The sequence below is a fragment of the Microtus oregoni genome, unplaced genomic scaffold (assembly GCF_018167655.1).
Source record: "Microtus oregoni isolate MIOR12 unplaced genomic scaffold, Mior012 000015F_ref0000493, whole genome shotgun sequence".
Classification (NCBI taxonomy): Eukaryota; Metazoa; Chordata; class Mammalia; order Rodentia; family Cricetidae; genus Microtus; species Microtus oregoni.
In genome coordinates, this window is record NW_024543074.1 from 44,591,327 (window position 1) to 44,614,808 (window position 23,482).

The 23,482-nt window shown below is 49.1% G+C and overlaps 2 protein-coding genes across 3 annotated transcripts in view; both read left to right on the forward strand.

The window, feature by feature from the left end:
• The window catches only part of Rad50 (RAD50 double strand break repair protein), a 58,180-nt gene extending 52,937 nt beyond the window's left edge, over positions 1-5,243 (forward strand). For both annotated transcript variants that reach the window (XM_041665660.1, XM_041665661.1), the window contains 3 exons: positions 169-311; positions 2,526-2,659; positions 4,098-5,243. In XM_041665660.1, coding sequence (XP_041521594.1) covers positions 169-311; positions 2,526-2,659; positions 4,098-4,275 — 455 coding nt within the window. In that variant the 3' untranslated portion in view covers positions 4,276-5,243. The remainder of the gene's footprint in view (positions 1-168; positions 312-2,525; positions 2,660-4,097) is intronic.
• Positions 5,244-20,335: 15,092 nt separating this feature from the next.
• Il13 (interleukin 13) lies at positions 20,336-22,892 on the forward strand. Its single transcript, XM_041664444.1, has 4 exons — positions 20,336-20,497; positions 21,775-21,828; positions 22,404-22,508; positions 22,794-22,892. Exons 1-4 carry the CDS (start codon positions 20,351-20,353, stop codon positions 22,890-22,892), a joined length of 405 nt encoding a protein of 134 aa, XP_041520378.1. The 5' UTR covers positions 20,336-20,350.
• Positions 22,893-23,482: the final 590 nt, after the last annotated feature.

Consider the following 23,482-nt stretch of genomic DNA (forward strand, 5'->3'; position numbering starts at 1 on the left):
TCTTGGTAGACCACGTGGCTCCTAAGTCCTCCTGGCCAGATAGCTTGCAAGGCAGCCAATGCGTTCAAAGCCATCAGACTCACTGTTGTCCCCAGACGTTGTGAACGATGTGTATAAGTAACAGAGGTGCAGTGTGGGTCCTCTAAAATACTCTGCTTTCTGTATCAGATATTGAATACATAGAAATTCGATCAGATGCTGATGAAAACGTGTCTGCTTCTGACAAAAGGCGGAATTACAACTACCGAGTGGTGATGCTGAAGGGGGACACAGCCTTGGACATGCGGGGACGATGTAGTGCTGGACAGAAGGCAGGTATCTCAGCAACCTATGGAGCCAGCTAAAGAACTAAAGATAGGCCCCATGTTGTGGAAGGTTTAGACTCCCCTTAAGTGAAGGAGAAGCTCCTTACACCTTCCTTGTCACCTTGTGAAGTAGACAGACACAGCTATATCATGACCCCATCCTGCTGCTTGCTAATATGCCCTGTAGTGCTCTGAAGACAAGAAAAAGGGTCAGAGTTACCCAGACCCATTTCACTTCAACAGCACTCCTTCTCAGAGAAAGGGCCCCCAAAGATGCATTCTGGTATCAAAATGGGCAGGAACATCTCAAAATTAATAGTAAGTATACTGCCAGTCATAAATAATACTAGCAGGGGGAGTGATGTGGACCAGTTGGTAGAGTGCTTGCCCCTCACCACTACCAAAACATGCCTATCATCCCAGCACTAGGGGAGTGGAGGCAAGAGAATCAGAAGTTCAAAGTCATCCTTGGCTATAGACTGAGTTTGAGGCCAGCCTGAGAGCTACACAAGACCCTATCTCAAATGGACAAAGAACACTAGCAAACTAGACCCTGAGTTAAACCAAATGAGGGATTCTGATCTGTGTCGTTGAGACTATAGCCTCTGCACAGGACTGACTCCCCATCACCAGCACCTCACGTAGCCTTTGTGCTGGACTCTAGACCAATGGCTACATCAGGCCAGTGGCCCTACACGAGGCTCCTGGAGGAGGTAGGTTTGTTTGTAGCACTGGGGAAATCAGAATGAGAAATGTTTCAATAAGGCTGGAACGTGAGACCTGCATCCCAGAGCATCGGGAGGTCCTGAGTGTTGATTTTGTTAACCATGCACAAGAGTGCAGATTCTGAGCCTTCATAGTAAGGCAGATTTTTCATAAAATTTCACAAGCTTAGGAAAGGATGTCACATTAGTCACACAGTTATCCCAGTTATTGCTAGTCCAGACAGCTAACACCAATTTCAGACAATGCAGATTACTATCACAGTCATAATCTGAAGAAATGACTAGTTTGTAATCTATAAACAGTATCCCTGCTTTCTTGTTTGGCGATGTGTAATATTCATTATAAGTGAGTTTGAAACATGGTCTCTGAGCAAAAAGACAGCTTCCTGTAGCTGCTCTTAGATTGTGAAAACTGACAGTACTTTCTTCCTAGTGGAGGGAGAGGTGTCAGATGAATGGTTTGGTGGTTGTGGGCCAACCAGCAGCCTGCATGTACGTGGGTGCTGCTAGACTGGCAGGAGTAGGGTTCAAAGGCAGGAAGGAAGTATCTGTCCCCCAAAGGGGCACCCGGCTTCTGCAATCTGCTGGCCTGCCCTGGACATCAGAAGGAAGGTGTGTACTGCCCTGGCTCAGAAGCCCAGGACTTCAGCAGGCCCTGAGAGTAGCACTCACACAAAAGCATTCTGCCCTCCCAGGACAGTCTGAGTAGCAGCTGTGTTCCTAGGACACAGCCCTGAGAAGACTGGACCAAGCCTGAGGGTTTGAATGTTTTTTAGTCCATGAATGGACTCAGTGGCCTCCTAGAGATAAGTACAAATAGAGCTGTGCTCTGTTAACTTTCTTTCTCATTGTCACAGTTACAAAAACATACTCTTCAGTGTGATGTAGAACACACTGCCTGGTTTCTCTTTTGAGCCAGAGCCCCTGTGAGGCTCAGGAAAATGTAATGTTTTCCAACAAGTTTCATCACTGAGAAGCTATAAGGGTCAAATCAGAAAGTCTTAGGGTTAAGTGTGATGACACCTTTTAGTCCCAGTGCTCAGAAGGCAGAGGCAGGCAGGTCTCTCAGAGTTTGGTGCCAACCTGGACTACATAGTGAGTTCCAGGTGAATCTTGGACTCGTATTGATAAATTGTAATGCATCGCCCCTTAGCCTGTGATGTCAGTTTTTGATAGCACTGTAATGCTGGCAGGGCTTCCTCAGTGTTTTATGTCAGTGCAGATGATAGGCTGAGAGAATGTAGCTGATGGCCCACCTTTCAGAAGAGCAGTGGTCTCCACTGAACTGTCCCTATCGGTGACCTCTGACCTTTCCCACCTTCTACTACCCTCTTGTTTTTGGTGACAGTCTTCCTGTGTAGCTTGGGTTGGCCTAAAACTCTCAGATATCCACCTGCTTTTGCCTCTTGATTGCTGAGAACAAAGGTGCAGCCACCCTACTCAGTTCATTTCACCATCCCCTTCTAAAGAAGTCTGTTGTGCAACTTTTCTCCAGGTGCTAGCCTCTCTCATTATCCGCTTGGCGCTGGCTGAAACCTTCTGTCTGAACTGTGGCATCCTTGCCTTGGATGAGCCGACGACAAATCTTGACCGAGAGAACATTGAATCTCTTGCACATGCTTTGGTTGAGTAAGTATTTCAATTCAAGTTCAGGGCAGATTGCAATTTTTTTCTAAATACCAATAGCAGAGCTGGGTGTAGTGGTGCACACCTTTAATTCCAGCACTTGAAGGCAGAGGCAGGCAGATGTCTGTGAGTTCAGGGCCAGCCTTGTCACATTGTGAATTCCAGGCTAGTCAGTGAGACGCCATTAAAGAAAAGAATCCAGTTGAGACTAGGCTTTGCACTTTGCCTTTTAATAGTAATTCTCCAGATTTTCTTGAAAAGGAACTAACGTCTTTGGAGAGATGGCTCAGGGGATAAGAACACTGACTGTTCTTCCAGAGGACCAGGGTTCAATTCCCAGCACCCACATGACAGCTCACAGCTGTCTCTCTAACTCCAGTTCCAGGGGATCTGACACCCTCACATACTTGCAAACAAAACACCAATGCATGTAAAATAAAAGGAATGAGAGTATTGAGATAGGCATGTTCTGCCTCTCCACAGGTGTTCATAGGGCAGGTAAGGGTGAGCAGTTCCGGGCTTCCTCTAGGTTTCCTGTGAATGCCCCCATGGCAAGCACAGGAGTCCATATGTGCCCTGGCCAGACACTTAGAGCTGGTGGTAGTGGAGCTAGGACTGTCTGTCACATGTCACATGGTTACTGTGGAGGATGAGAGATTTTATGGAAGAAGCATCCTGGTAAGTAGATGATGACAGAGGCTAAATTGTAGTTCTTGTGTGCTCCATTCCCTGACGTCAGAGCCACCCCAGAAGAACTCTTGACAGCACAGGTATCTCCTCCAGCCAGTTCTTCATAGTTCTGGGGGACCAGCAAGGAAGGAGGGGGTTGTGGTATCAAAACATGAAGTGCATCCAGCCCCAGGCAGGTGATAAACAAGTGTGAGTTAAAACTCTGGTTGCATCTCAGAGCTGATACCTCAGCTGCTGATGAGCAAAAATGTCCCCAGTACACCCACTCAGGCCTCTGTGTGTCACAGCACTGATGCATCTAGTGACTGGTGGTGGCAGAATTCTAAGTAGACCCAGCTCTTCAGAAGGCAGTGTTATTCCCCTACATGTTGTCTGCATGAATTACTTTTAGACTTTCAGAGAAGTCTAGCAGCAGCTCAGGAGAGTCTAGGCAGAGGAGCGAGCTGGGCTCTTTTGGCTGTGAATAGTTTAGCCTTTCCTAGAAGACTTTCTCCTGCATGATTAGGATCTTGGGGAACTGGTCCAAATTCTTGACCTGGTTCTTGGCCAGATGGGTGGGTCATGAGGCTATGCATCCCTGCATCCCACTGTGTGGGAAGGAGATAGGCTCCTACCTGCCTACGTTGAAGGCCCCAGCCCTCCCCCATTTCCTGCAGGGCAGCCAAAGGCCCTGTCACTTGTGGCACACAGCTGTTCTTTTTCCAGTGGTTTTTCCAAATGTAAAAATGGTGTTCTCAATGTATTGTTTCAGGATCATAAAAAGTCGCTCGCAGCAGCGTAACTTCCAGCTTCTGGTAATCACTCATGATGAAGATTTTGTGGAGCTCTTAGGGCGATCTGAATACGTGGAGAAATTCTACAGGGTGAGGAAGAACATGGACCAGTGCTCGGAGATTGTGACATGCAGCATTAACTCCCTGGTTCACTAACGTGTTTTAGTAGGGAAGTAAGTCACGTGAGGGGATTGAGGCTGTCTCTATACTGAAGACTGAACTGATGCCTGACCCAGTCCCCGTGGTCCTAGCAACCTCCCCGTTCTGCTCAGCCTTTCATCCTCCTGCCAACTGAAGGCCATTCAGATGAATGACACTTCTCAAAGCAGGGCTGACTTGGTGGGGGATTGTTGCCTTGGTGATTTATGGCTTAGGCACTTAAAACGTTAGTATTTTCTGAAGCTTTGAATGAGAAATAATGACTGACTCCGCTTTAACATGAATCCATGAATACAAACTGTCTATCTGAGCCTGTGTCTCCCCAACTAAAACTGTGGTCATTGAGTGGTGGGGCAGAAGCAGAGGTGACCATCTGATAGAATAAATACCCAGTTCCCTCCGTGCAGCTGCCAGAGGAAACTCCCCACTCCTGCCCTGCCCATCATGCAGAGGCCTGCCACTCTTCTGTCATGTGTATCCACTTGACATGGCCACTAATCCCAACTGCTCTTCACAGCAGGTTCCCATGTGGGTGGGAAGCTAGGCTTGCCCACAGCGGGGGCCCTCTCCCCATGAACAGGCAAGGGCAAACCTCATTTTCACTCCAGAGGCCGATCCTGCTGAAGTCCAGTACACATTTCCATGGAATTTCCAGCTGAAGCCTTCTGTGGATATTCTCTGTAGACAGGGTACATCAAAGTCCCATGCTTACAGCGGTCCAGTTCTGTCACTGAGCTGCTCAGGCCTGCTCTGCGCCGTCTGCAGATCTCTAGAACAGGGCCATTTCTTCCACACAGCCTTTTCCATCAAGTATATAAAACAGATGCATAAGTAAAATGTAACTGAAAACAGATAAAGAAAACTAGTTTAAAACAATTCATTGGTGGGGGCTGGAGAGATGGCTCAGCTGTTAAGAGCATTGCCTGCTCTTCCAAAGGTCCTGAGTTCAATTCCCAGCAACCACATGGTGGCTCACAACCAACCATCTGTAATGAGGTCTGGTGCCCTCTCCTGGCCTGCAGGCACACACACAGACAGAACATACATAATAAATATTTTAAAAAAAACAATTCATTGGTGTGTATATATATATATATATATATATACACACACACACACACACAGCTTTATCATTTATTAAAGAAAAAAGCAAATATTGTATACTAATGGCATGGATGTACTTGTTTGTTTTGCATAGTTAAGTCTTGATGGAATATTTGATACTTCAGAAGGACATAAAACATCTTCAACTTTTGTTTTTCGAGACAGTATTTCTGTGTAGCTTTGGAGCCTGTCCTGGTACTCATTCTGTAGACCAGGTTGGCCTTGAACTCAGAGATCCGCCTGCCTCTGCTCCCAAGTGCTAGGATTAAAGGCATGTGCCACCACTACCCGGCCATCTTCAGCATTTTGATGGTCGATTGGTGGTGTGATTTTATAATCAATTTTCAAAGTTGCTTCACATAGCCAGGTGTGATCTCCTAGCAGAGGCAGGAAGGTCTCTGAATTCAAGGCCAGCTGTATATTCAAAGCAAGACCTTGTCTCAGAAAACAAACACTTTTCACAGATACAGGTATAAAATGCAGGGGAATGTTTATATCCATTCTTAACATTTTTGGAAATTCTGTCACTCCCAAACCAAAATTCATTTACTGTGAAAAAGGACCTCCAATCCAGGCTGATCTTGAACTTGGTGTAGCCAGGGATGGCCTCGAGCTTCTGATCCTCTGCCTTCCAAGTGCTTAGATTACAATGTGCGTGCACTGATCCTGGTTTATGTGGTGCTGGGGATTGAACTCAGGGTTTCACGCATGCATGCTAAGCAAACACTCTAAATGGTTGATTACTCTATGAAACTCAAATCACTTCCTGAAGTCCAGAAGTCCTGAAGAGCACTCCGATTCTAGTTGCATGCTCCACTAATCGCTGACCCAGAATGTCTATCCCAAGAACACAAGAGGGCTCAGAAAATCAGCCTGCCCTTTGCCACCCTAGGAAAGTCAGAGGCAGATGCACTGGGCATCTTCTTGTCATGAAGATGGAATTTAAAGACAATGGCATATAATAGAACACAAACCAGGTGGCGCCTACCAGTAAGCTGTAGGAGCCCTGTCTGCAGTGATTAGGAAAAGGCAATAGCTGGATGTGGTGGTGCACACCTTTAATCCCAGTGCTAAGGAGGGAGAGGCAGGCAGGTCTCTGAGTTCAAGGTATACATAGTTCCAGGACAACCAGGATTAGGGAGAGAGAAACCCTGTCCTAAAAGAAAAAAGGCAGTACAAGCCAAGTATGAAATGAGAAGCAGCCCCGGTTTCAGATCTGGTAGGCACACACAGGACACCGCTTCCCTTTCACCTGCTTTGAGAGCTGCTTTCACTCAACCCCCATACTAGCAAGCTTTGAAGTGGGATAGTAGGTGCCTTTCTCGTCACTGCTTTTAGCCATTTTTCACTAAATGCTGCCCTTCCCCACGCATGTGACAAACAGGCATCACAGTGGGGCAGAGTACCTGGGCTTAAATCCCAACACCTCCGTTTGCTGACTGAGGAGCCCTGGGGAAGGTGGTCCCTGGCCTCTGTCACTCACCTGTGAAAGGTGGGGAATGACGCCTGCATTGTAGGGTCATTCCAGGATAAATGATTTCATGTTTGTAAGTACACATAGCACAAATAGGCAGCGCCAGCTGTGCATTGCCATGGAAGTCCTCGTCCATGTCCTAGTTCCTGTTTATTGTTGGGATAAAACACAACCAACTTGGAAAAGAAAGGGTCTATTTGACTTACCATTTAGAGTCACAGCTGGTCATCAAGAAGCTGGAACAGGAACTCAAGACAGGAGCTGAGGCAGAGGCACAGAGGAACAAACACTGCTTACCAGCTTGTGCCCATGGCTTGTTCAGTTTGCTTTCCCTGCCAGGGATGGCACCACCCACAGTGAGTTGGATTCTTACACATCAATCATGAGTCAAGAAAATGCCTCTCACAGACTTGCCCATGGGCCAATCTGAAGGAGGCAGTTCCTCAACTGAGGACCCCTCCTGATGATTGGTTTGTATTGCGGGGAGGGAACCAACAGGCACAATAGATACCTTGTCACTATTAAGCTATAACTTTTTCTTTTTTATTCCTACACTCTCACAATAATATCACAATATAAATCACTCCAACTTTTTAAAAGTTGCACCGCCCTGGTATCTCCAGCAAGCTGGAGTCTCCACCTGCAAGTGAGGCTACCTTCACAGGCCTCTTTGCAGGTGCTCTAACTCTCAGCCTTGGCATTTCTCCGTTACCCTCATGCCTTCAAAACCAATGACACGCGCGAGTCTTACACATCACCAAATTTGGCCGCAGGGGTTGGGGATAAGCTCAGTGATAGAGTGCTTGCCTAGCAAGCATAACAGGCCCTGGGTTTGGTCCTCAGCTCGGGAGGTGGGGGGGGGGGGCAAAGAAATAACAAAAGGACCAAAAAGAAATAAAGAAAAGGAGGCCGGGCAGTGGTGGCACACACCTTTAATCCCAGCACTCGGGAGGCAGAGGCAGGTGAATCCCTGAGTTCAAGGCCAGCCTGGTCTACAAGAGCTAGTTCCAGGACAGCTGGGACTGTTACACGGGGAAACCCTGTCTTGAAAAACCAAAAAATAAATAAAATGAAGAAAAAGAAAACAAGGTAACCAAATTTGACTGCCAACTTGGAGGCCCTCTCTGAATCACAGTTGAACCCAGAAGATTTTGCTTCAATGATGTTGGCTTCTTACTCATTGCAGCCAGTTCTTCAGCCTCAGCTGACCTGGAACAACAGATTCTTAATTCACAGTTTCACATGAACAGCCTCAGTAGTCTGCTTCCATTGTCTGCACTGTTTGACATTTCCACTTTCCAAACTCTTAGCCCACTAAAGCTCTGCACACTCAATGGATTTTTCCAGCCCAAAGTCCCAGATGCCAGCACAGTGCTCTCTAAAGCGGCACGGTTCTGTCACAGAAACACTACACCCTCAGTGCCCGTCTCTGTCTTAGCTTGCTCTGCTGCTGCTGTGCTAAAACACTAACCAAAACCAACTTTAGGAAGGAAGGGGTTTTGGCTTGCCTTTCCGCGTCACTGTCCATCACCAGGGGAAACTGAGCAGGGGCTCCAGGCACGAACCTGAGGCAAGAACTAAACAGACCGTGGAAGAGTGCTGCTTACTGGCTTGTGCCGTTTGCTTCCTTACACTACCTAAGACCGCCTGCCCAGCGGCGGCACGACCCACGTGGGCTGGACTCTCCCATATCCATCATCCAGAAAATGCACCATAAGCCAATCTGATGGAGGCACAGCCTCAACTGAGGCTCTCTCTTCCAGGCGCCCGGTGACTTCAGTTTGTATAAAGTTGACAAAAGAGACAAAACAGTACCACCCCCCTGCTCAGTGAAGATTTTAGCCTCCAGTTAAGTGAGTGCCCTGAGACCCCAGGGGTCCTAGATCCTACTGCGGTCTTCCATTGATTCTACCATCATCCCATCTTTCCTTCCCCCTTTACAGCTTATACTCCATGGTCCCACTGCCATGGCTCCTAGCTGTGTTGCCTGTCCCCCATGCCCATTGTCCCCTGGCTGCCTAGCCTAGGTAAGCCCAGCTGTCCCCCAACATCTGATCCCTTTGCTATTTGTTCCCTAGACCTGCTGTTGCTGGCTTCAACCTGTCTGCAACTCCTTTCTCCACTCCTTTCTCCCCTGATTTCATCAAGCCTCCTAACTTTAGAATTAAGTCTCTTGGGTTGTGTTCCCCCAGCCGATCCTGAAACTGTTTCAGGTGAAAGTCAGCCAGGGTAGGGAGCCACCTGGTAAACCAGCTACCACAGTGGACAGTGGGAGCTTGATCCCACAGAGACTGAGGTGTAAACTGAAGAGGGGGAATTGGCTGTGTGGATCCCCAGAGCTGCAGCCACAGTTAAAAGCTACAAACAAGCTTAACTGCGCAGCAGCAGGCACAGGGCAGATCCTCCCATGTGGGCAGGCCCAGGACTAGAGTGGCCTATATGCTGAGGAGCCCCAGTATTGTCTGCAGTCCAGATCTCTTCTGAACTGACTCACCCAGCAGCCTGCGGACAGCTGGACATCCAGACACACTCAGCTATCTAACGAACATCTGAAACTTAAAACGACCCAGGCCACTTCTCCTCCAGAAACTCCAAATGATGATAATACATTCTTCCAATTCCTCCCGCAACTCCAGCACCCTCACTTTAACTCACCGTTCACATCCATTCCTCAGCTTAAAGCTCAACTTTAGAAGGGATCCGGAGGACCACCACCATGGTTCAACAGGTGGAGATGTCTGCTGCTGGGTCCCGGGCCCCATGTGGGAGAAAGAGAAAACCAACTCCCACAAGTTAGTTTTGAAAAAAAATTAATTTTAAAATGTTTTTAAAAGTCCTCTAGAGCCGGGCACCTTTAATGCCATCCCTTGGGAGGCAGAGGCAGGTAGATCTTTGAGTTCAAGGCCAGCCTGCCTACAGAGTAAGTTTCAGGACAGCCAAGGCTATGCAGAGAAACCCTATCTCGAAAAACAAAACCAAAAGAGTAATCTAGGCTCTGGCCATGCCTTGCCATCAAAGCCAGGAGTGCTCTGGTCCAGGCATCAGCATCTCTAACCTGGATGGTTTGAGGAACCACCTAGCTGTCACATTGACTGAGCCCGGCTCAGTTCTGTTCTCACAGAAGTGTGCCTCAGCTCTGAGACTGGCTTGTATGCAAATGCCCTGAACTGGCAGCAGTTGCAGCTCCATAAGCGCATCGTGAACTGAAAATAGAAGTCAGAGAGGCAACAATTACCCCTGCTCCACCGGGTGTCCTGGTCAGCCACACAGCAAAGGCTGTTTCCACATCTAGACATGCAGCTGAGTGGGCTCAGGGCCTCTGCCCAGCGTTGTAACGTTTATAGCATGGCTGGGCTTAGGGAAACTTCAGAACCGTGATTAGAAGTCGTCTCTAGGGCCAGTGAGATGGCTCAGTGGGCAAAGGCGCTTGTCAACAAGCCTGACAACCTGAGTTTGATCCCTGAGATCCACATAAAGGAAGATGGGGAGAATCAACTCCACAGTGTCATCCTTTGAGCTCTACATGGGCACATGCGTGTGCATGCACACACAGTAAGTATGTAAAAATAAAATCTAAAAAGAACGGCTTCTACTTTACATACTCATGGTGCTTTTGCATGATCAGTAAGTCAGAAAATTATAAAACCTAAGTCAGTGCTCAGCTATGTAAGCGAAAGCCAAACACACTGCAGATAGAACAGCCTATAACGTGTAATGATGCTAAGCTGGGAGTTAAAAGGCTGGGGGTGGAGCTCGCTCAGTAGAATGCTACGTAGCATTCATAGAGCCCTGGGTTCCATCCTCAACACCATAAATAAACCAGGCATGACAGTGTGTGCATGCCTGTGTTCTAAGTACTCAGGTGGTGGAGGTAAGATCAGAAATTCAAAGGCAGAACCAGGCAGTGGTGGCACACACCTTTAATCCCAGCACTCAGGAGGCAGAGACAGGTGAATTTCTTTGAGTTTGAGGCCAGCCTGGTCTACAGAGTGAGTTCCAGGATAAACCCTAAGCTACAGAGAAACCCTGTCTCAATAAACAAATTCAAAGTCAGCCTTAGCTACCCAGCTCTAGGGCAGCCTGGAATACATGAGACTCTGCCTCAGAATAGTTAAGCGCGTCACACAAAGTAGGGCCCAGGGCCGATGTCTTCCTGAGTGATGCCTGACTGACATTTAGAGTAATTCAGCATTTTAAACCGCTTCTGAAGTACAGGAAAGGAGAGAGGAATATAGCCGAGTTCATTCTACAAGGTCAGTATTACACTGATAGCAGCCAGGAAACTAGAAAGCAATCACTCTTGTTATTGTTATAGGGTGTCCAACAGTAAAGGTGTCGCCAGGACTTTGCATGTGGCATTGCACCTCAATCGATCCTCTTCCCCTGTGTTCCTTGCCCCGGGGAGGGTCCCCTTCCTTCCCTGCCACTCCACTTCTGCTTTCTTACCTCACAGATTCCATTACCCTTTCTTCTCCTCCAGAGCAGCATCTTATGAAAACAGGCTAGCAAGCCAAATATCTAATACACACGCACGTACGCACACATGCACCCACGCACCAGAAGCATGGTAGCCAAAGATGGTGCAGGTATACTGAACCACATCAGTGCAGTGCAGGACTCAGTCGAGCAGAAAGGGAATGTGTACCACAGAGAGACACCAGCGAATCATCTACATGATAGGAGGTGATAGCCCAAGTAGAGAACTCTTACAATGCAGCAAATTCTTAAGTCAAGTTTTACTTTATGGGTGGGGTGTTTGCCTTTCTATATGTCTGTACACCATGTCCATGTAGTGCCCATGGAGACCAGGAGAAGGCACTGGATCTACCAGCACTAAACTTACAGACCATTGTAATCCTTACGGGTGCTGGGTCCTCTGCAAGACCACCTAGTGTTTTTAACTGCTTAGCCATCGCTAGCCTCCACAATGTGGCAGTTCCTAAAAACCGATTTCAAAATGGGCAAAGAACTTGAATATGTATTTGTCAAGAGAAGTGGGGGAGGGGATAAAAACCAGGCATGGTGCTTCATACCTGTAATACCAACACTTGGAAGATAGGACAACAGTATCGGTAGTAACTCAGGGCCAGCCTGGGATACATAGTAATTTAAAAGGCAGGCTGGATTACAGGAGACCCTGTCTAAATAAATAGGCAAATAGCCAGGCAGTGGTGTATGCCTTTAATCCCAGCACTTGGGAGGCAGAAGCAGGTGGATCTCTGTGAGTTCGAGGCCAGCCTGGTCTACAAGACTTAGTTTCACGACAGGCTCCAAGGCTACAGAGAAATCCTGTCTCGAAAAACCAACCAACCAACCAAACAAACAAACAAAACCCAAATAGGCAAATAAACCCACAAGTGATTTTTCAGCATCCTTAAATACTAGAAAAGTGCAAATCTCTAGAGAGATGGCTCAGTGGTTAGCAGCACTAGCTGCCCTTCCAAAGGACCCAGGTTTGATTCCCAGCACCCACATGCAGACTCACAACTGTATGTAACTCCAGTTTCATGAGACCTGATGCCTTCTTTTGACCTCTATAGGAACCAGGTATGCAAGGTGTCCATCCATATATGAAGGCAAAGCCACAACACAACACTTTCAGAGCTATTAGGGTGACTGCTAACTCTGTCTCTCTGTCTCCCCCACACACACACTCACACACACACAGTGGGTGAGATTTAGAGAGTGTAGATCCCCATGTACTATTAGTGGAATGTGAAACCTTTAAACCATTTAAACACTATTCTATTTGCAATTATATGTGTGTGCACATGTTTGTGTGTGGGTATGTGCATGTGTGTGCACATGTTTGTGTGTGGGTATGTGCATGCGTGTGCACGTTTGTGTGTGGGTATGTGCATGTGTGTGTGTGCACATGTTTGTGTGTGGGTATGTGCATGCGTGTGCACGTTTGTGTGTGGGTATGTGCATGTGTGTGTGCACATGTTTGTGTGTGGGTATGTGCATGTGTGTGCACGTTTGTGTGTGGGTATGTGCACATGAGTGCAGTTCACTTAGAAGAGGCCAGAGGTGTCAGACCCTCTGGAGCTGGAGTTATAGGCAGAAATTCATAGGAATTATATTCTAGGGGCTAGAGAGATGGCTTAATTGTTAAGAACCTGTACTGCTCTTCTAGACCTAAATTCAGTTCCCAGCACCCACATGGCACCTCACAACTACTTGTAACTCCAGCCCCAGGGGATCTGATACCCCTCTAGCCCCCAGGCATGTGGCACACACAGAGAGACACATAAATACAAATAATTTTGATTAGCATAGGATTTATCGGTTCCATTTCTGGAATATACCCAAAGCAACCGAAATCGCTCTATGATCTATGATTGGCACAGCAGCCAAGAGGCAGCAGACCACACACTCACAAGGTCTTCATATTGTGAAATATTAGCCCTACAAGGAAGGAAGTTCTGATGCACACAGCAGTGTGGATGAGCCTTGGGGACAATAAGCCAAGCACAAAACCAGTTGCAAGAGGAAAACTACCGCACTGGTCCGTGTGCACGAGGTACCTAAAACAGTCAAGTTTGTAGAGATCGGAGTCACAGTGATCTCAGGGCCTGGGCAAAGTGGGATCTGGAAAGCGCAGGCTCTGTTTCTGGAGAGATCTGGGCTTCAGCTGCGCAGAGCACGCTTAGCAATCCTGAGTTCAACACATAAAAATGGGAGCAGTATTAGCCAGGCAACCGTGGCTCGTGCCTTTAATCCCAGGGTGGCAGAGACAGATGGATCTCCAAGTTCCAGGACAGCCAGGGCCACACAGAGAAATCCTGTCTCATAAAGCCAAAACTGAATAAATAATGGGAGAAGGTTGGGTTTATATGTTTGCTGCCACGGTTTAATGGAAGCGCAGTGGAGAGGCAGGTGAGTCCAGTCAGTGTGGCTCAGTGTGCCTGCATCCTAGCTCTGTCGGCTGAGGGGCTAAAGTGTGGTGCCATGCTGGCGACGATGCACAGAGTGCTGCCCCTTCATCTCAGAGCACCCCTTCAAGGAAACGAGCCAGGCACCTTGAAGAAGCTGATTTGGGACAGAGGGGAAAGAAGATAGCCTCAAACTCACAGTTCTTCACTCAAATCTGAGTGCCGAGGTTACAGGTGTGGCTCCTACCTGACTTGCTGCTGGGAAATTAAAATAATTTTCAACAAAGAGCATTCAGTTTATCCAAAATCATCATCACCATCACAGGACCTCTCTGTGAGTGGTGGCACACATCTTTGATTCTAGTGCACCAAGGGTAGATAGAAGGCAGGTGGTTCTCTGTTGAGTTCAAGGCCAGCCAGGGTTCCACAGTGAGACTTTGTCTCAAACAAACAAACTGGGACAGGGGCTGGAGCATGGCTCAGTTGGAAAAGTACTTGCTATGCAAATGTAAGGACTAGAGTTCAGATCCACAGCACCCACATCAAACACTGGCCGCAGCCCTGTGTGCCCATAATCAAGCACTGGGGAGGCGGAAGCAGGACTATCTCAGGGGCTAGCTGGAAGCCATTCTAGGGAGTCAGCCCAGGTTCAGTAAGGAAGCCCACCCAGAGAAAACTAAGGTGGAGATTGCTTGATGAAGACTCCTGGCATCAACCTCTGGCCTCCATCCCTCCACTCACAACTGTGAGCTCAAGTGCACTCAGACACCACTATACAAACAGGCAAACCTCACACACACAGCCACACACACACACAGCCACACACACACACAGCCACACACACACACAGCCACACATACACACAGCCACAGACACACACACACACAGCCACACACACACACACAGCCACACACACACACACAGCCACACACACAGCCACACACACACACAGCCACACACACACACACAGCCCCCCACACACACAGCCCCCCACACACACAGCCACACACACACACAGCCACACACACACAGCCACACACACACACAGCCACACACACACAGCCACACACACAGCCATACACACACACAGCCACACACACAGCCACACACACAGCCATACACACACACAGCCCCCCCCACAGCCCCCCCCCCCCACACACACACACTTGCGGGAAAAAGCAATTGGAACCAGTAATGAATGCTTACCTACACTCCAAGGGAAACCTTTAACACAACAAAACAAAAGAGGACTGGAGTGTAGCTCGGTGGCAGAGTGCGTCCCTGGCACGAGAAAGGCCTTTGGTTCAAGTGCCAATACTAGCAAACAAGCACACAATAGTGAAGGAAATAAAGACTTAGTTGATAAAGTATGGAGAAGGAAATGAACGATTCACAAATTCTTGGATTGCCAAGAAAAAAGAACATGGTAGTCCCACACCTCCCCTAGTCCCAAAGAATAAAATACTCTTGGAATAAAAAAAAGTAAAGCTGGTGGGCTGGAGAGATGGCTCAGAGGTTAAGAGCACTGACTGTTTTTCCAGAGGTCCTGAGTTCAATTCCCAGCAACCACATGGTGGCTCACAACCATCAGTAATGAAATCTGGTGCCCTCTTCTGGCCTGCAGGCATACATGCAGAGAGAACACACTGTATAAAAAATAAATAAATAAATCTTTTGCCGGGCGGTGGTGGCGCACGCCTTTAATCCCAGCACTTGGGAGGCAGAGGTAGGCGGATCTCTGTGAGTTCGAGACCAGCCTGGTCTACAGAGCTAGTTCCAGGACAGGCTCCAGAGCCGCAGAGAAATCCTGTCTCGAAAAAACTAAATAAATAAATAAATAAATAAATAAAGTAAAGCTATGGAGATATACCAACAGAGGGAAATTTGTCCAATGGGAACAAAAGTTGAAGATGAGACTCCAGGAAGCAGAAAACAAAGAAAATCCATAACAGTTCCAATGAGTAAAGTCTCCCTGCTCTCATTTTGTGTGTGTGTGCGCGTGCACATGTGTGTTGTGTATGTGTGTTTATATGCTCACATAATTGTTCTAATCTATGTGCCTTGTGAAGGACAAAAGAAGAAGAAAGGAGGGCTTGGTCAGTTTTGGTCAGAGGTCTTTGGATATCTATCCAGCAGGTAAAATCGGCCACCCCAAAGCACATCACTGGAAACTGGAGCATGAAGACTAAGAAAATCCATCCACTTTCCCAATAAGGCTGAGAGAAGACAGAAGCTCAAAAGGACTTGGGCTCTGTAGCCTCAGACAAACCTTTAAAATTCTGAAAGAAACTGTTTCCCATCTAAAATGTTTTTGCTTGGCTAAACTGTGTACTTATCTGAGATTAAAATAAAGATATTTAGATACACACTTTCTCAAAGGCTTTACAGCTTGCACACCTTTCATTAAAAAGCTCTCAGGAGGAGCTTGGGAGATGGCTCAATGTGCATTAAATGCTTGCCCTGCGAGCATAAGGGCCCGGGTTCGGATCCTCCACATCCACATATAAAGGCTGGCATCGTGGAGCACACCCATAGCCCCGGGTTTACTGGCCAGCCAGACTGGCTGAAACAAGCCCCCGTTTCAGTGAGAGACCCCGTCTCAAAGAAATAATAGCAAGTGATAGGAGTAGATATCTATAGTCAAGCGGCTTGTGTGTTCACATACGTACAGACAGAGAAGAGCACGCACGCACACACACACACACGCACACACTACATAACAAAAGACAAAACCAAGAAGAATGTTCAACTGCTTCAAGCCTCCCACGGTGTCCACATGTACTGTACATGGCATGGTTCCTCCATTAAAAATATGCACAACTTCTATGATTTTGTATATCCGTTAAAATTACCTGTTTAAAAAAACACAACCTAAAAGAAAGTTACTACAGGCATCTCCTTGAGAAAGAGGAGAATCTGGGAACAAGGATTAGGAGAGCACGGGGTGTTGGTGGGGTGCAAACAGCAAACTCCCTGTGCCCAGGTGGTCTGGAAGGTTAGCGGGAGCGGTTCCCAATCAGGGCCATAGGAGAGTCCTGAGAAGGAGAATTTAGGCTTAAATCACTGAGAGAAAAACAAAACAAAACAGAAAAAACTACCTGGTTCCCCACACCTAGAATCCCATCATTCAGGGAAGAGGCAGGAGGATGGCACTGAGTTTGAGGCCAATTAGGTCTACACAGGGAGACCTTGACTCCAAAAACACACAGTAACGACAGCAACAAACTCTGTAGTACCCAACATTTCTATACTACTTACAAAATCTGGAGGTCCACTGCCACAGTTTTGCAGATACCAACAGAAGAGGTGTTCTCGACTCACAGACAGGTAGCACCCCACTTCTCCAAGCAGGATGCGGGGAGCCAGACCCTCCAGTACACCGTGGGCGGAGTGGGAAGCTGGAAGCCCTGGTTTAGGGACCTGGCCTTTTGCTCTGAGGATAATGGACTCTCTTCCTGTGTGCTGTGCAGACACCCTTAAAGGCTAAGCCAAACCGGCTCACTTGAAAGTGTGGGAGACCCTGTTGAGAACCAAGAGCCACACCGCCCCACATCTTTTCTGAAATTCCTGGCAAGTAAAACTCCCATAAAAATCAAATAAACAGTTGTACTTACCAAAACAATCACCACAATCGCACCAGCAATCACGCTTCTCCCAATCTGTCACCTACTCTTTGCAAAAGAGACCCAGAGCCTGGAGCAATCCAGAAAGAGTAAAAGTGGTCCTGACATTCCCGCAGGTACCAAAGCAAGCAGAGGGGCAGGCCGGAACCTACCCCTACCAAGTTACTTCTGGAAAGCCGTAAACTGCCCAGCTGCAGCCCATGGGCCTGAGTGCCCCCAAGCACAGGCCACGCTCTGTAAATTGGTTTCTCATGGTGTAAATGGGTAATTGAACCCGGCTGGATATGAAGCCCAGTCCTGGCATTTATCCCAGCCCTCCAAAGACAGAGGCAAAATTGCCACAACTTCAAGGCCATCTTGGTCTAAAACCGTCTGACATTGTGGTCTACAAAGTTCACACTCAAGAACAGCAAAGAAGTTACAGACGCGTAGCTTGTTTGTTTGTTTGTTTATTGATTTCTTTGTGTGGCCCTGGTTGTCCTGTATCTCTTCTGCAGACCATGCTGGCCTCGAACTCAGAGAACTCAGAGATCCGCCTGCCTCTGTCTCCCAGCGGCTGGGATAAAGCCTAGGCCACCACGGCTCAGCTTTTTTGATTTCTGTTTTTTGAGACAATGTCTAGTTTTGCAGCGCTGGCTGGTCTGGAGTTTTGGCAAGTGTGTCCAACTTGCAGCTATGAAAGCAGTCAAGCACACATCTTTAAACTGACTGAAACATGAAAATTTAAAAATAAAACAAGTGTCGGGCGGTGGTGGTGCATGCCTTTAATCCCAGCGTTTTGGAGGCAGAGGTGGGAGAATTTCTAGATTCGAGGCCAGCCTGGTCTACATAGTGAGTTCCAGGACAGTCAGGGCTACACAGAGAAACCCTGCCTCGGGGGAAGAAAAAACAAGAAAGTTCTCAGTTCTCCTTCACTGCAGCAGGCCTGGGGGCAGTGGCCCCGCTCCTGGTGGTGGTGGCAGGGGCAGGCTCAGGCGCTCGATGTTCCAGGGTGCGCAAGGGCACTGGGAACCCTGGTCCAGCCGGGCCGGTTCTGCTTCGCACGGGGGAATGGGGGTAGTGGCCTCTTCCCCGCGGGGCAGCTCTTGGCCGCGCCTTCCCGGAGACCACGGAGGAGGCGGCGCGCGTCCCCTTATCGACCCCATCTCCCGTTACATAAGGCCGCGTCGCTATCTCCGCGGGCCATCGCCGCGCCAGCGCGCCTTCTCCCACGCGCGGGTGCGCCTCCCGCTGCTCCCCGCAAGCCTTCTGCGTGTCTTAAGGGGGCAAGGACGCGTTGACTCATTCATGCACCACCTAAGGTGTTTCCCCTAGCCTTCCCCCACCGAGGAGACCTCCAAGGGATCTGCCACCCACCCTGCCCTCCAGATTAAGAAACTGAAGCCTCATAGGGGTCACGAGTCTAGGCAAAGCACTCCCAAGTCCTATGGTGTGTCCAGATTGAGAAACTGAGGCCCTACAGGGGTCACTTGTCTAGGAAAAGCACTCCCAAGTCCTGTGGGACCGCCAGGGGTAGAGGCAGGTTTACAGCTCCCTGGTCTGTAGACAGGCGGGAGAAACCTCCACTGTGGACAGGGAGCTGCCAGTGCTGTTCCCAATGAGAAGAGAGCTGAGCCAGGCTGCCTGGTGCAGGAGTGAGGGCCCCAGAGTCCCTTGAGGACTCTTGTGAGAAGATGGAGTCTGGCTGAGGGAAAGAAATGGGTGGGGAAAGAGTCTAAGAAAGAAGAGAGGGGCATGAAGGGGCCGCTGTTGGCCTAAGGGAGGAAGTGGGTGAAGATGCATCTTGACATCACTACGCAATAAGCAAATGTTGCGGCCTCTGCAGAGGGTGGGTAGCTGAGAACGAGGAAAGAGTAGGGAAAAGGCCATGTGCTGGCACCCCTGCCTCTGAGGGCTGCCTGCAGGAGACAGCCCAGGAGCTGCTGCCCTTTGATCATCCTGAACGTTCTGGGAAACCTGAGGCCCTGGAGGGTCAGTCCTGCTTCTGCGGAGACTGGGAGGCAAGTGTGGGGGCCACAGTCTCTGCCATATCAGCCCTGTCAAGCTCTCTGACTTGGGCAGGAGTGCTGAGCAGCCTGCCCACCCAGGCGAGCTCTAGTGTCCCAGCAGAATGTCCAAGGGAGATTACCCATCGGCAGGGTTAGCATCACAACAATTTTACAGTTGAAAGATCAGGGGAGCCGGACGGTGGTAGCAAACGCCATTAATCCCAGCACTTGGGAGGCAGAGGGAGGCAGAGGCAAGTGTATCTCTGTGAGTTCGAGACCAGCCTGGTCTACAAGAGCTAGTTCCAGGACAGACTCCAAAGCTACAGAGAAACCCTGTCTTGAAAAAAAAGAGAGAGAAAGAAAGGCCAGGGGAATACCTGAGCTGACTGCATCTCATTCTGAGCTTCTACAATCCCTCCTATTTGTGAAGTTCAGGAGCCGCAGGGTGGACAGGAGTAAATTTTCCTTACTCTCTTAGTCCTGTTCGAATCCTGTACTCTTTGATGATTTATGAAATATGCTCGTTGAAATTAAGAAGGGAGGAAAGGAGAGAAAGAGAAGAAAACGTTCCCGATTCTCACAGTAGACTGATATTGCCACATGCCCAGAGGCTGCCAGGTACTAAATTCCCCAAAGGGGTCAGTATTGGACTGGCTGCCCAGGAGCCTAGGGTGGCCATCAGGTAGACATACTGGGGCGGAAGTCAGCTTTCTAATACCCACCCGGGAAACAAGCAACCACTATCTTGGAAACTCTGCCCCAGATCGTTCTCAATCAATCCACTACATCAGACTCTAGACGGCACTGGATTTTCCAAAAAAGCAAAAAAAAAATCAAGATGAGTAAAGATGTGGTTTTTAGATAATGCCCAACAAAGCAGCGACCAGGGGTGAGGCGTCACCCCTTGGGCCTATAAAAGCTGCTGCAACAGGCTAAGGCCACAAGCCACCAGCTTAGGTCAGCGTACGCTTCTTCGGCTCCTCGCTTCTCTTGTTGGCTCTGGGCTTCATGGCGCTCTGGTTGACGGCAGTCCTGGCTCTCGCCTGCCTCAGTGGTCTCGCTGCCCCAAGCCCGGTGCAGCGATCCCCGGCTCCTTCCATTGTGCCCCTCAGGGAGCTTATTGAGGAGTTGATCAACATCACACAAGACCAGAGGGTGAGTAACACCCCCCCCTCCCTGGAGCACATCGTGAGCAGGCTGAGTCTGGCCCTGTGTGTGTGACTGAGGAAGCCCCCAGTCCCCAGGCTCAAAAGTGAGGGAGAAGAGAAGCTAGCCTGGGGAGGAGGCAGCAGTGTGGCCAGTAAATTGTAGGCCTTTACAAGTGAGCAGGTTTATGCCAAGAAAACCTGGTGAAGAGAGGTTTGTAGCTGGGAAACCGGACAGCTCTCAGACTCTCACAGTCTAGGGGCTGTCATGGCGACAGGGAAGGATTGGGATGTGGATCCAGAGCTTGCTAAGAGTGATCAAAGAATGGTGAGCAAAAGAGAGTGCCAGGGGATCCTTAAAACTCTGGGATGGCCAGTCATCGACAGGGGCCTGCAGGAGGAAGGGTGGGAGTGGGGCCGAGGGATGACAACTTTGGCTCTGGAAGGCTGATTACTGTGGTATCCAGAAGCTGTCCCTGTTTAACCAAAGTGGAGGACTTTCTCAAAATGGCGGGGCCATGGCTAACAAGTGGACCTTGAAGTAGTTGGCAGGGTCACTAGGGGCCTGGTCCCACTCCTACCAGCTCAACACAGGGGAAAGCAGGACAGGACATCTCCCAATGAGGTTTCCTACGCCATGACCCAGTCATGATGTCCCAGTCATGATGTTCCAGGCATGATTTCAAGCAGTTGGACAGGACTTGTAGCATCAATTTCCTCCCTATACCATCTCTGCTTGCACTGCCTGACCATTGATGATTGCTAAGCCTGGTGTTATGCTATGTTGTCCCTGCTGGTACCTCTACAGGCAGGCTTCATTTGGCAAGGTTCAGGGAAGTTAATGTCAGAGTCTAGACTCAGGCCTTGCAAGAATCGTATGAACCTTTGTGTGTGTCTAACATAGCACCCCACTCAGAGAACAAACTAGGAATGCATCGGACTCCTACTGCCACAGGTCTGACTTGAACAGGCCAGCAGCAGCTGCTCCCATCCCTCTACCTGACCCCACTCTGACCTTCTCAATAGGCCCCCTTGCTCTTGCCCAGACTGTGGCAAGCTTCAAAGAAACCATTGTCCCTGCCAGTAGCCGCTCAATGTTCCTCTCTCAGCTCCAGGACTCTAACCCTGCCCCCAGCCCCTCCTGTTGAGTAGACATTGGAGCTCAGGGTGTTGGGTGATTGTCAGGCCTGACTCTATGCTACACTAGGGGTACTTGTGGACCTGGTCTGGCTGGGGCAGGCCTGTGACTCTTGCTACCATCTGCTCATGGTGTCTTTCCTTCCTCAGGCTCCCCTGTGCAATGGCAGCATGGTATGGAGCATGGACCTGAGAGCTGGCGGGGTAAGGAGCCTGGGCTTCAGGGATGTGGTGGTGGCTGGAGGCCTGGGGTTTCTTTCCTCTATTCCTGCTGCTGGGGCTTTGCAAGCCACATTCAGAGCAAGACATGCCTGGACTATCAGGATTTGAGAGGTTGAGGCAGGAGGATTACCATAAGGAATATTTCTATATAGGAAGTTCCAGGCTGGCCTGGGCTGCAGAGTGAGAGCCTGCCCCACAGAAATCAACAGTCAAAGCACACTCTAGCTCAGTGGTTCTCAGCCTTCCTGATGCTGCGACCCTTTGATAGTAGTGGCGACCCCCAGCCAGAACATTATTTTCATTGATATTCCATAACTGTAACTTTGCTACTGTTGTGAGTCATAATGTAAATATCTGATATGCAGGATATCTGATATGTAGGATATCTGATGTGGGACCCCAAAGGGGTTGTGACCCAGAGGTTGAGGACCACCTCTAGAGGAGCTACCCACTCACTCCTCAGAATCTAGGCTCCTCCTGCCCCCTATACCCGTCTGGCCAGCCAACTGCTTTCCTGTAACCTGAGCCAGCCCAACACCTGCCCTCTTCTCCCACAGTTCTGTGCAGCCCTGGATTCCCTGACCAACATCTCCAGTTGCAAACCCATCTACAAGACCCAGAGGATACTGAATGGACTCTGTACCCGGAAGGCCTCAGTGGGGGTAAGGGTTGCTCCACCGCGGCACCCACTCCTGTTAGCCTGCTGAGCACCCCACGGATATGTCGCCCCAGGAGCGGGTCCACGATGGCAGCAGGGTCCCGATTTAGGGACTTACAGGTCCTGGGCTCAAGGGCTCCCAACTTTTACCTGAGCCACACTTGTAAAGCAGAGACAAAAACAGAACCCATCTGGCAGGGACTTTTGGGAACATTGTTTGGCACAGCCCCTTGGAAAGTCCCTGACCTTGGCGTCCTGCTAACGGGTGGGCCTCTCTGCTGTTTTACAGGTTTCCAACCTTTCAGACACCAAAATCGAACTGGCCCAGTTTATAACAAAACTGCTTACCTACTCAAGGCTACGTTATCGCCACGACAACCAATCCTGAAGACAGAAAAGCACAGACGCAGGCCCTGGGCGTCACAGTTGTGGAGCCATCGCTTTTGCTCAAAGCAGACCTTTCTTGGGGAGGCCGGGAGGAGGGCTGGGGATGGATGGGATTGGTTTAGCTTTGGCCTCAGGCTGCCTGCATAGTGCCAGGGGGCTTAGCCTGGCAACCTCCTCTGTCCCCCCATCCCTGTGCCTGTGACCCTGCTTCATCCAGGGTAACTGAGGCAGAGAGCAACTTGGACACATTTCTTCTTGATCTTATTTATTATGGTTGTATGTTATTTAAATGAGTCTGTCAGTATTGGGGTGGGGGAATGGTTTGCTGCCTATGTCCCCAGTGGGCTCTGGGGTCCCTGGCAATAATCACTGTATACACAATTCTGCTACCTCGCTGGGGCCTCCAGGTCTCACCTCAGGCTGGGGACAGGAGGGAAGGCCAGAGCCACACTCCTGTCTGCCAGCAGGCAGCAACCAGCCCTCAGTCATAAAGTAACTTATTGTTTTATCCTTATATTTAAAATATTAAATAGGTTAGCAAAGAGTTAATAATATATGGAAGAAATGTCTGTTACACTTAAGGTGACGTGT

Coding starts and splice junctions, on each gene's coding strand:
- Il13 (XM_041664444.1), top strand. CDS start 20,351: ATGGCGCTCTGGTTGACGGCAGTCCTGGCTCTCGCCTGCCTCAGTGGT. Junction 21,829..22,403: donor TGGACCTGAGAGCTGGCGGG/GTAAGGAGCCTG, acceptor CTTCTCCCACAG/TTCTGTGCAGCCCTGGATTC. Junction 22,509..22,793: donor CCCGGAAGGCCTCAGTGGGG/GTAAGGGTTGCT, acceptor GCTGTTTTACAG/GTTTCCAACCTTTCAGACAC.